Source organism: Hyla sarda, chromosome 12 (genome assembly GCF_029499605.1).
Source record: "Hyla sarda isolate aHylSar1 chromosome 12, aHylSar1.hap1, whole genome shotgun sequence".
NCBI classification, from domain to species: Eukaryota; Metazoa; Chordata; class Amphibia; order Anura; family Hylidae; genus Hyla; species Hyla sarda.
This window is the reverse complement of record NC_079200.1, coordinates 25,900,629-25,913,808: the sequence shown is the minus strand read 5'-3', so window position 1 is coordinate 25,913,808 and position 13,180 is coordinate 25,900,629. Positions and strand designations below refer to the sequence as shown.

General features: G+C 43.6%; 1 protein-coding gene across 2 annotated transcripts in view; it reads right to left on the bottom strand.

Annotated features, from left to right (window-relative positions):
* Positions 1-13,180, bottom strand: part of ERBB2 (erb-b2 receptor tyrosine kinase 2) — a 117,447-nt gene that overhangs the window by 78,004 nt on the left and 26,263 nt on the right. Inside the window, exon 1 of one of the 2 annotated variants that reach the window (XM_056547800.1) lies at positions 967-1,003. The exons of the other annotated variant lie outside the window; for it this stretch is intronic. Within the exon in view, the coding sequence (XP_056403775.1) occupies positions 967-988 (22 nt within the window). The 5' untranslated portion in view covers positions 989-1,003. Of the gene's footprint in view, positions 1-966; positions 1,004-13,180 lie in introns of those variants that run through there. 2 annotated transcript variants of the gene reach the window in all.

Genomic DNA, 13,180 nt, shown 5'->3' with positions numbered 1-13,180 from the left:
CTAAATGTTTGTTTAGAACAGGTCGTTCTTCTCTCCGAATTCATTTAAACTTTAGGGGAGCCAGGAGAAGTGAGTATTTTTGTCTATTTAATACGCACCTGTGAGCGGAGGCGCAGATCGGCAGCCTGAGGAAGTGCGCTTAGGGCGCAGGATGTTTGTTTGTTTGTGTTAAGCTTGGCGATGGGGCCTCTGTACAAGGGGAAACTACCTACTGGGGGCCTACATAAAGGGGGAAACTAACTATGGGGGCGGGGGGGCTACCTACTGGGAGAAACTACCTACTGGGGGCCTATAAACTAGGAAAACTCCTTACTGGGGGCCTATATGCCTACTTGGGCACTTACTGTATATTTGGAGGAAACTACCCACTGGGGCATTTGCATACTGGGGAACTATATACCATTTGTGCCTACCTAATTGGGGAAACTACATACTGTCAACCTACCTGTTGGCTAAACTTGCCTACCCCTACCCCACACCCACTTATCTATTCACCTAACTGTGGGGGACACCAAAGGAATATTATTACAGTTTGGAGCAATTCAGATGGGAGAAAAGTAAAAGTGGTGTATAAAGTGCAGTGCCTAAATTGTTTGCCTAACAGGTACAGCAGAGATAAGTTGTGGCTGAAAGTAATTGTCCTGGGTCATGGACATGCAAAAGGGAAGGTGACCGACTCCAAACAGAGTCACCGGATGTAACTGTACTGTATTCTCTTATACAGTCTTCAAATACTGTGTAGAGCTGGTATTTACAACTGTATGGGGGATATTAGTATGTGTGCTTCTTTTATTTAGTAGCAGTATGGTGATATGTGGTCATGATGTGGTGGGATAATTTCCCGCCTTTGAGGTAATCCTGCATATGCCCCTATGGACACCCTTAGACTTCAAGTCCCAGGTGTATCTGCATTCTCTGTGCCCCCATAATAAATTAACCACAAATGACATTACACACATGACTTACCATTGCAGAAGGCAGTCTGCATTACTGTATGGCCAGCTACAGAAAGTGTATGACTAATTCCACAATAGTCTATAGTTGGCTCTTTCGCTCATTACAAACTAGTCTCAGATGAAGCCTTGGTCAGAGGAACACCAGTGAATCATAACCACATAACATTCCCTTTGAAGTAGTATGGAACTTGCACATCAGACAGTTTCTATAAAAAAATAACTGACAGATAATTAGGAAATAAATAGGAATCTTGATAACCTCTGACCTGGGCACCACATGATCAAGGCAGTTAGTTGGCAACAGACTGGTAAGGTAGCAATTCAAACTTCAAAGGAACACTGAAGGCTTAGGACACTTACTTTGAGCCATGGTGGCACTATTTTAGAACTAATATTTACGTATGAGCAAAGCACAGTTGTGAGCATAAGAATGTATCTTTATGTCATCTTATCCCCTGATCACGGGGGTCCCGCCGATGGGGATTCCCCCGATCTCGGCTGCGGCACCCTATACATCTGATGCACAGAGTTTGCTTCGCTCCGTGCTGGATGACTGGCGGTGCGAAGCGGAGGCTTGTGACATCACGGTCACGCCCCGCTCGTGACATCATGGCCATACCCCCTCAATGCAAGTCTATGGGAGGGGGCGTGACGTCCACCACGCCCCTCCCATAGACTTGCATTGAGGGGGCGTGGCCATGACATCATAAGAGGGGTGTGGCTGTGATGTCACAAGCCTACGGTGCTGCACCCGACGCTCTAAACAAACGTCGAGTGCAGCAGGGAGATCAGACATCTTATCCCCTATCCTTTGGATAGGGGAAAATATGTCTAGGGGCAGACTATACCTTTAAGTCAAGTCCAATGATCAGTACTGGTCTGGCAACCGGCTACAACATTACTAGAAAGTACATCAACCTCTAAAACTGGATTGAAAGCTTCAAAGAAGATTCCAACATATTTGACTGAACAACACAGCATGCAACAGTACTCTTTCTGTCAAAATTATGCAAACCAAAATGGAACTTGACAAACCCCTTTACGAGTCAATTTGGTCTGTCAGGCACCTTTGGTGACTTGTCGTGCAATACATTCAGCATATGACAGAACAGAAAAATTTTATTAATGGTACAGGTGTGAACTCAAACCAATCTTTTCCCATGAATAGAGATGAGCAAATTTATTCTGAAAAAAAACTGTATTAACGTCAAATTTAATTCAGATTCATCAAAATCCTAATTTTTGGGTTTTGTTATGGTTGAATTGTGTGGCACCCTATCGGCGTGGGGCACCATGAAAAGTACATTCAGGAGAGTGATGATGCATAAGTATGCTTGGCCACTCATTGTACAGGAGCAGGGATTCCAGCCTTTGAAAGGAGTCCCTGCTCCTGACATACCATTAAATCAGAATGAAATCTGATGGTCGAATCGAGCAAATTGGATCCCAGACAAATTTCGGAAGATTCACTCATCTCTACCCATGAAGCCTTTTCCCACGACCAGACCATCATCCTGCGCAGGGGTTAAATTTTGCACTTTTGCACAAACAAGGAGAAACTTTGTCTTCATCTCCTTTTACCACTTTAAAGTCAATATAGAAGGTCAAAAGTCAAACATCTCATTACATACTGAAATTAACCTTAGGCCTTATGAGATTGGTGGCTTTTCTCTGAACGGGAAGAGGTTTTTCTGTTGTAGTGGAAGTCAGCCATTTTTTCTTTTCCTTGTAAACTCATTTAGACGGTAGTGTAAAACTGAAAGTACAGGAATTGGGATTTCAGAACAAAAATCTGTTTTCTCACTTGAAATCCTTCAATTCCAGATCTAGATTTTACATAAAGCTGCGTATTGCATTGTGATTCTATTTTTTTTAAGCCTGGCAGATGACTGAACTACGCAAAATAGTATAGACTCCAGTTACTTCATAAATCCTTTTTCCATTCCACATGCAGGGTCCAGAACTTCATTCTCTACGCTCAGATAACAGGACAGAAGATATTTCAGGCTCAGTTATATTTCAGCTTTCTGTTCATGTGTTTGAGGCTCCATTTGCAGCCTCTGTTGTAAATTCTGTATGATTTAGGCTGGAATCATACATATATTTTTAGCAAAACACACAAGTGGATACAAAAAAGAGGGGAAATATCTGTCTTTCCATTATATGATAAAAGGCGAATCATAAACTGACACAAAAACTGCATGTGTGATTCCAGCCTAAGGCTAAGTGCGCACTCAGTTTTCTGATCCAAATGATCAACCTCAAAAAGATGTCCGTTTCTTATCCCAAATGCATACAATTTTAGATATATTTTCTGCCATTTTTTCAAATATTTTTTCAGGCTTTTTATTTTTTATTTTTTTGTGCTACAGTAAATGCTATTATGCAATTTGCAAATCATCTGATTCTGGCACAATAATAACACAAAAAAATTGGGGAAGATGTGTTTTTTGAACATCATTTTTTTGGAGCTGGAAACAACCACCTAATTTTAGAGCCAGAAATTTTTATTGACTGGGACCTTCTGTTTTTCCAATAAGTTTAAAGGAACTCGATATTAAAAGGGTTTACTCGTCGGTGAGAAGGGCTTTATATACATATATATATATATCTACAGTCGTGGCCGTAAATGTTGGCACCTCTGGATTTTTTCAAGAAAATGAAGTATTTCTCACAGAAAAGGATTGCAGTAACACATGTTTTGCTATACACATGTTTATTCCCTTTGTGTGTATTGGAACTAAACCACAAAAGGGAGGAAAAAAGCAAATTGGACATAATGTCACCAAACTCCAAAAATGGGCTGGACAAAATTATTGGCACCCTTAACTTAAAAGAAGCTTATTGATAGTTATAGAAAGTGACTGATTTCAGTTATATTTTCCAAAGGGTGTGCAACCAAATATTAAAGGAGAACTCCAGAATATAAAAATTGTCCCCTATACTGCCGGCAGTAAAAGAAATAAAGATGTACATACCTTCCTCCGCTCCCCCGGGGCCTCCGGTAACCGGCTCCGGTCTACGCCGCGATCCTCTTCCTGGTTGCAGGTGGTTGGCGAGTCATACGGTACTCACTCACTGCCAATCACGGCCGCAGTGAAGTCCCGACTCGGCCGGCGATAGGCTGAGTGGCAGTGTGAGAACGCTTCAGGACACAAAATTCTTCACTACACCGGCACCTGCTGCCGGGGCCGAAAACGTAACACTGCCGCTCAGCCTATCGCCGGCCAAATCGGGACTTCACTGTGGCCGGTGATTGGCTGAGTGCAGCATGACTCGCCGACCACCAGCAACCAGGAAGAGGATTGCGGCGGAGACCGGAGACGGTTACCGGAGGCCCTGGGAGAGCGGAGGAAGGTATGTACATCTTTATTTTTTTACTGCCGGCAGTATGGGGGACAATTTTTATATTCTGGAGTTCTCCTTTAATATTTGGTTGCACACCCTTTGGAAAATGTAACTGAAATCAGTCACTTTCTATAACTATCAATAAGCTTCTTACACCTCTCAGCCGGAATGTTGGGCCACTCTTCCTTTGTAAACTGCTCCAGGTCTCTCTTATTGGAAGGCGCCTTTTCCCAACACCAATTTTAAGATCTCTCCACAGGTGTTCAATGGGATTTAGATCTGGACTCATTGCTGCCACTTCAGAACTCTCCAGCGCCTTGTTGCCATCCATTTCTGGGGGCTTTTTGACATATGTTTGGGGTCATTGTCCTGCTGGAAGACCCAAGATCTCGGACGCAAACACAGCTTTCTGACACTGGGCTGTACAGTGCGACCCAAAATCTGTTGGTAATCCTCAGATTTCATGATGCCTTGTACACATTCAAGGCACCCAGTGCCAGAGGCAGCAAAACAACCCAAAACATCATTGAACCTCCACCATATTTCACTGTAGGCACTGTGTTCTTTTCTTTGTAGGCCTCATTCCATTTTCAGTAAACAGTATGATGATGTGCTTTATCAAAAAGCTCTATCTTGGTTTGATCTGTCCAAAAGACGTTTTCCCAGAAGGATTTTGGCTTACTCAAGTTCATTTTGGCAAAATGTATTCTTGCTTTTTTATGTCTCTGTGTCAGCAGTGGGGTCCTCCTAGGTCTCTTGCCATAGCGTTTAATTTCATTTAAATGTCGATGGATAGTTTGCACTAACACTGATGCTCCCTGAGCCTGCAGGACAGCTTGAATATCTTTGGAACTTGTTTGGGGTTGCTTATCCACCATCCGGACTATCCTGCGTTGACACCTTTCATCATTTTTTCTCTTCCGTCCACGCCCAGAGAGATTAGCTACAGTGCCATGGGTTGCAAACTTCTTGATAATGTTGCACACTGTGGACAAAGGCAAATCTAGATCTCTGGAGATGGACTTGTAACCTTGAGATTGTTGATGTTTTTCCACAATTTTGGTTCTCAAGTCCTCAGACAGTTCTCTTCTCCCCTTTCTGTTGTCCATGCTTAGTGTGGCACACACAGGCATACAAAGCCAAGACTAAGTGAACTTCTCTCCTTTTTATCTGCTTTCAGGTGTGATTTTTATATTGCCCACACCTGTCACTTGCCCCAGGTGAGTTTAAAGGAGCATCACATGCTTGAAACAATCTTATTTTTCCACAATTTTTAAAGGGTGCCAATAATTTTGTCCAGTCCATTTTTGGAGTTTGGTGACATTATGCCCAATTTGCTTTTTTTCCTCCCTTTTTTGGTTTAGTTCCAATACACACAGGGAATAAACATGTTTATAGCAAAACATGTGTTACTGCAATCCTTTTCTGTGAGAAATACTTCATTTTCTAAAAAAAATTCAGGGGTGCCAACATTTACGGCCATAACTGTATATAGATGCCCAGGCTGTCTGTTATAAGAAGAAACAAACCTGTACATATCTCCAGCGCTCCCCCCATTGCCTTCGTAACATTCAGTTGTCATGTGATTGTTACCCAGGAGGTATCAGTGACCAGGTTACTTAAGAGTGACCAATGGGACCCCACCAGGGTCTCCCCTATAAAAGCCCTGGGATGAGTCTCTTCTCTCTTAGTTCTTGAGTCTTTGCCGAGGTGAAGTCGAGCCTAAGAGTCTGGAGTCATAGGAGCCTCAAGTCAAGTCTGCAGCCACAAGCTACAAGTCTACAAGTAAGCCACAGTCACAGCATTGTCAGTCAGTCAAGTCAAGTCAAGTCATCTGTCAAGTCACCGTGGCCTGCACTAAATTGTCCCTTTCTACTACAAGTCCCAGCAAGCCCTTAAGGTCTCTGAAGTCACTGGTCACCTCCGTGGTCCTGGATGAACTGTAGAGACTGTACCATCTGTCACTCAGTAAAGCTACCTTTGTCCGTAACTTGGCGTCGGAGCCATTATTGTCCCCGCGGCTAGCCCAGGATCCAGCGGTATACCCTCGGGTGGTATTGAGGATAAACCACGCCCGAATACAAGGGGTTAATGCCATCTGCTCCAAGGGTAATTCCATCTGCCCTGCATCTCATACCCCATATCACACTATCCTTTAGATAGGAGATAAGATGTCTAGGGGCGGAGTACCCCTTTAAAGTGACCTAGAAATACTATGGCCCCTTTATGGTGCTCATTAGAACAGGGGTCCTGGAGGTGAGATCCCCACAAATACTACAATAAAGGCCTATCCTAACAATGTGAGAACCCCTTTAAAAAAATAGAAGCATACAACTTGGACTTCAAATAGACAACTCAATATCGGAGTATGGGCTTCAGTCAAAAACATACATAGAGGAAGGGGGCAGGGAAAAAAAACTATCAGGCCATAATTAAGCCTTCACGTCGAACTAAGTACATTCATATATAAATGTATTCCGAGTGGAAATTCTTTCAGCTGCCCAGTACAATGGCTGGATTAATGTCGCAGACAATCAATAAAACGAAAAGAAAATCCAAAAAGTGAAATCGTAGCCACGTACATTCCACAGAATTCATTTTAGATTCAGAAGGCATTGCTACTGCATATTTCTACTACTACAAATTGTGGCGAGGAGGTTGTAGGGGGGGGGGGGGGGAGCTGGGAACGAGAGAAAGAGATGGGAGGGACGGGAGCACACAATGGCAGCGTTGTACTGGAGGAGGCGAGAGCAAGGCCTCTTCTCACCCCTTCAGTGCAAACTTCTTTGCAGGGCTCTGAAGACTCCGTTTTAAAGCAATGTGCAGCATTTCTTACGATGTGGCCGATTTGGATATGTCTAATATAGCCACATCCCAGAAAAGACACCGCCGAATAAGTGAACACCACTAGATTTACAATTATGGCAAAATATTTGTATTCTGTATCAAAAAACGACATATACAAATGCTCACATAGAGCCACAACACTACCTCGGAGCAGGGCCACGAACCCCCACTACCGAGGTAGGACCCCATCCTGCTATATGATGGTAAATCGTACACAATGGGGGATATTTATCAAAACCTGTCCAGAGGAAAAGTTTACCAGTTGCCCATAGCAACCAATCAGATCGCTGCTTTCATTTTTGAAAAGGCCTCTGAGAAATGAAAGCAGCGATCTGATTGGCTGCTATGGGCAATTGGTAAACTTTTCCTCTGGACAGGTTTTGATAAATCTCCCCCGTTGGGGGAGATTTATCAAAACCTGTCCAGAGGAAAAGTTGCTGAGTTGCCCATAGCAACCAATCAGATCGCTGCTTTCATTTCTCAGAGGCCTTTTCAAAAATGAAAGCAGCGATCTGATTGGTTGCTATGGGCAACTCAGCAACTTTTCCTCTGGACAGGTTTTGATTAATCTCCCACAATGCTCCCAATTGCTGTGCTGCAATAATGTTAAACAGTATGGCCCAGATTTATCAAACTGTGTGAGAGAAAAAGTGGAGAGATTTTCCCCCAGCAACCAATCACAGGTCAGCTAACACGCTCTGGTAAAGTGAAAGCTGAACAGTGATTGGTTGCTGTGGGAAAATCCCTCCACTTTTTCTCTCATACAGTTTCATAAATCTGGGCTTATGTGTAAAAAAGATTATGGATGCTATTCAAGTTGCTGATGTATGAAGCAATATATGCAAATGGCAAATATATTCAAGGCTATAATATGAATAAGATTATCATAAGGAACACAATCTCAAATTTCACATAATCTAGCCAAGAATTGATAATAAACATGAGCATCCCATAATACAAGCATAGCAAACCAAGCAGGAGCCAGCGATACAGGTGATGGAACTGGAACGGGGCCACAGGAATCCCACGCGTTTCATCACAAGCGACTTCCTCAGGGGTGTTGTCAACCCCGTATTCAATATTGTGGTTGAGCCCCCCCCCCTCTATTTCTTTGTATGGAATGTCTAATATAGCTGCAATAGTCTAAGAAACAGCGGTTGAGGTGCTCACTTTCCAGAAATGCTGGATAAGGGGGGCGGGGAGTGAGTCATCTTTATATTTAAAGTATATTTAAAGTGTTTAAAGTATATTTAAAGTGTTTACTGCACAGGCCATTGCAGATAACAGTTTTGCTGTGCTTCCTGCTACCGAGAGTAAACTCCACATTTACGAAAAACTTACATAAAAAGTATCCTAAACCAGACTTGTAGCAGTGATTTCCTTTACCCAGGGCAAAGATAAATTTTGCTGCCCTAGCCCTGTATCTCAAGTCCTGCAGGAACGCATGGGAACTGAGTTCCTGCCCTTTTTCCACAGCAGGAACACCGTTCCCATTAGCAGGAACAGTCCTGCAGGACCAGTCCTTGAGTGGAAATCTTGGGTGAGTTCCTGCACTTTTTTACCCACGACTTGACCCCTGCCTGTATCTAAGTACCCTAGGTGCCAAAGGGGCAGCTAATGAGCCACTTTGCCCTGACCAGGGAACGAAGATATAGGGCAAGGGCAGCAAATATCCTGCTTGTTTCTCTAGTCCTGTATATACCCTGGCCATGGCAAAGTGGCCTGCTGGCAACCTCTTTGGCACATGGGATGCTATCAATCCCATATCTGTGTGCAAGACGGAGGTTAAAGGCTTGAATCCTACTTATGCCTTAAAGGGGTACTCCGCGGCTCAGCGTTTGGAACAAACTGTTCCGAACGCTGGAGTCAGCGCCGGGAGCTTGTTACGTTATAGTCCTGCCCCCTCATGATGTCATGCCCCGCCCCCTCAATGCAAGTCTATGGGAGGGGGTGTGACGGATGTCACGCCCCCTCCCATAGACATGCATTGAGGGGACGGGACGTGACATCAATACAATAATACCTCTCCAAAAAACTACCCCTTTGGAGAAGACAACCCCTTTTATCCAGGCCAGATTTTGTTTGACAGATTTTCCGTCCATTATACAGAAGACCACCGCCATCTCAAAAAGGTTTCATCTTGCATTTTCTTTTCTCTGTTGGAGAACTGGGATACATTTCTAGTTACTTATAAAGCCGACACTATTACACCCCCCTCCCTTTGGTTTCAGACATCAGAATCTGGTTGGCACACTTGAATGGATGGCAATATGCCACACAGTGTCTGAGCAAGTGGCTGCCCTGGGGACATAGTGGAGTGTACTGCCAAATACAGAGACCACCACTAGCATTCAAGTCTTTAACTCCATCTATTACCATAGAGACAACAAAAAGTTATCGGTGAAACCCCCAACAAAAAATACGGGAATGTAAACTGAGAGTCTGTTAAGTAGCGAGTGTACGAATTTGTCAGGTTGTAATAGTTATGCCAGTTGGCAGAGGGAGACAATGATAAACATAATAAAAGATTATTAAATGATAATCAAATTTTAAAGGAGTACTCCAGTTTAAGAAAACGTATCCCCTATCCTGGGACCCCCCGCGATCTCCCGTACGGGGCCCCGGCAGTTGGCAGAAAGGGGGTGTTTCGACCACCACATGAAGCAGTGGCCCATGCGACCCCTCAATACAACGCTATGGGAGAGCCAGAGCGGGGCATTTGGCAACCTCCGGCTCTGCCATAGCACTGTATTGAGGGGGCATGTCGGCCGCCGCTTCATGCGGTGGTTGACACACGACCTTTGTGCAGACTGCCGATGCCCCGTACGGGAGAACGCAGGCGGTCCCAATCAGTCGGACCCCTGCCATTAAAAAAAAATGTTTCCCCTATCCTTAGAATAGGGGATAAGTTTTCAGATCCTGGAGTACTCCTTTAATAATGTCAGAGAGAAATGTAACCAAATTTGTACTTCTGAGCATCAAGTCTGCATTAAAGGGAGTCTATGACCAGTTTTGGTTAAATTGAACAGCTGGTATTGCTGGATAGAGAATGCTATTGTGTAATGAATGCTACCTTTAGTATGTTGATGTACTACGTTGTCCGGGAAAATGTTATTACTTAATATGCAGATTGGTGCACTAGGGGTGTGACTGTATTTCTAACACCACTATGCCCAACTGGACCCCTCCCATCTCCTCCTACTGCCACACCTGAGTGAGAAGAAGAAGAAGGTGGGAGGGATCTGGGTGGGCATAGCGTGATCTTAGAGATACTGTCATCTAATGCCTCATTTCCCCTGTGATGGTACTGCAAGGAATTGAATACTGCTAAGTTTCTCCAAAGATTACAGGTGATTGCTAGGGTACTAGTAGGTGGACACTATGTGATCAGTTTAGGTGGACACTATGTGATCAGTTTAGGTGGACTCTATGTCATCAGTTTAGGTGGACACTATGTCATTAGTGTAGGTGGACACTATGTCATCAGTGTAGGTGGACACTATGTCATCAGTGTAGGTGGACACTATGTCATCAGTGTAGGTGGACACTATGTCATCAGTTTAGGTGGACACTATGTCATCAGTTTAGGTGGACACTATGTCATCGGTTTAGGTGGACACTATGTCATCAGTTTAGGTGGACACTATGTCATCAGTGTAGGTGGACACTATGTCATCAGTTTAGGTGGACACTATGTCATCAGTGTAGGTGGTCACTATGTCATCAGTTTAGGTGGACACTATGTCATCAGTTTAGGTGGACACTATGTCATCAGTTTAGGTGGACACTATGTCATCAGTGTAGGTGGACACTATGTCATCAGTGTAGGTGGACACTATGTCATCAGTTTAGGTGGACACTATGTCATCAGTGTAGGTGGACACTATGTCATCGGTTTAGGTGGACACTATGTCATCAGTTTAGGTGGACACTATGTCATCAGTTTAGGTGGACACTATGTCATCAGTTTAGGTGGACACTATGTCATCGGTTTAGGTGGACACTATGTCATCAGTTTAGGTGGACACTATGTCATCAGTTTAGGTGGACACTGTCATCGGTTTAGGCGGACACTATGTCATCGGTTTAGGTGGACACTATGTCATCAGTTTAGGTGGACACTATGTCATCAGTTTAGGTGGACACTATGTCATCGGTTTAGGTGGACACTATGTGATCGGTTTAGGTGGACACTATGTCATCAGTTTAGGTGGACACTATGTCATCAGTTTAGGTGGACACTGTCATCGGTTTAGGTGGACACTATGTCATCGGTTTAGGTGGACACTATGTCATCAGTTTAGGTGGACACTGTGTCATCAGTTTAGGTGGACACTATGTGATCGGTTTAGGTGGACACTATGTCATCAGTTTAGGTAGACACTATGTCATCAGTTTAGGTGGACAATTTGTCATCAGAGTAGGTGGACACTGTGATAAGTTTAGGTGGACACTATGTCATCAGTTTAGGTGGACACTATGTGATCAGTTTAGGTGGATACTATGTCATCAGTTTAGGTGGATACTATGTCATCAGTTTAGGTGGACACTATGTGATCAGTTTAAGTGGACACTATGTCATCAGTTTAGGTGGACACTATGTCATCAGTTTAGGTGGACACTATATGATCAGTTTAGGTGGACACTATGTCATCAGTTTAGGTGGATACTATGTCATCAGTTTAGGTGGACACTATATGAACAGTTTAGGTGGACACTATGTCATCAGTTTAGGTGGACACTATGTCATCAGTTTAGGTGGACACTATGTCATCAGTTTTCTAAAACAGATATCCCATAAACATATAACATGGATGGGAATTCACCTGAAAAGTCCTATACGTCAAGATGAAGTAATATAAAATGTGTAAAACAAGGGGTCATGTACCTGGCAAGGCATGTAGAGTGGCACATGCAGTCCCTATAGGCCTGTATTTACCTAGGGCTACACAGCAATTTGGGCTGCAACAGGGGCGGACAACCAATGATGGCAGTGTTGATTGCGTTGGGTTACTAAGGTAAGTAAATGGGGTTGCACTCCGACCCAAAAGTGGTAGCGACTGTGACCTGAAAAGGAATCAATCCAAGATGGATGTCTTGTGACTGTAAGATCACGGCCAGTTCTGGGTTGCAACACGACCCTCTTCACTGGACTTAGCTGCAATTCTGAGCAATTCACACAGTGTGACACAGTGATCTTTGGTTTTGTGACCCTAGTCACAACCCTAGTCTTCTGCATTGTATCATACCGTATTCTCCACTATATGCTTTGCTTTCTGCATCTGCGTAAAACTGTATACCACTGAGGATGCCATCTTTTTGTGCAAATAAATACTGTATGCAGTATGGAGCCAAATGCATGAAGTCATGGGCATCAAAAGAAGCAAAAAACCCCAGGGGAACCCCAGAAGGCTTGTAAATAACCTAAGAGATTAGAAGACACATAGTGATGGATATAGCATTCATACTGGCTCTATATTGTGTGTACAGCAGGTTGTGTTGTTACAAGTCAATCTATCTCTGCCCTTTTACTCTCACCCAACCAAGTGTATTATTGTTACTGATTCTATCTGGTTAATAGGTAACCGCAGTCTCACCTTGTACTAAGTGCGTACTTCGGCGCGGGAAAAACAGAATTAAGTGCCTATTATTTAAGAGCCAATAACTGCATATACAGCTATCACAAAGCTCCAATAGTAATATCCACTCATTGAAGAGCTGTGGCATGGTGGCAATTTGACAATTAAACTGCTGGATGGAACAGTCATGTCATTGTAAGGATCTGTTCAGATCATGTTATGTGAACAGATTCAATACGTGCTAGGTAACCTCCAGGCACATTCAACGAACATACCTATAGCCCCCTGTGCATTAAACAAAGTAGCATAATCTTGGCATAAACCAAGCCGGTATGGATTGGCATAATGGGAATGCAGTGGGAAAAAATATATATTGTGCCGTGACTTATTGCACCATACCCCCATATAGTGGCATACTTTGCTACCTTTTCTGGAGGTTGGCATCTGGGA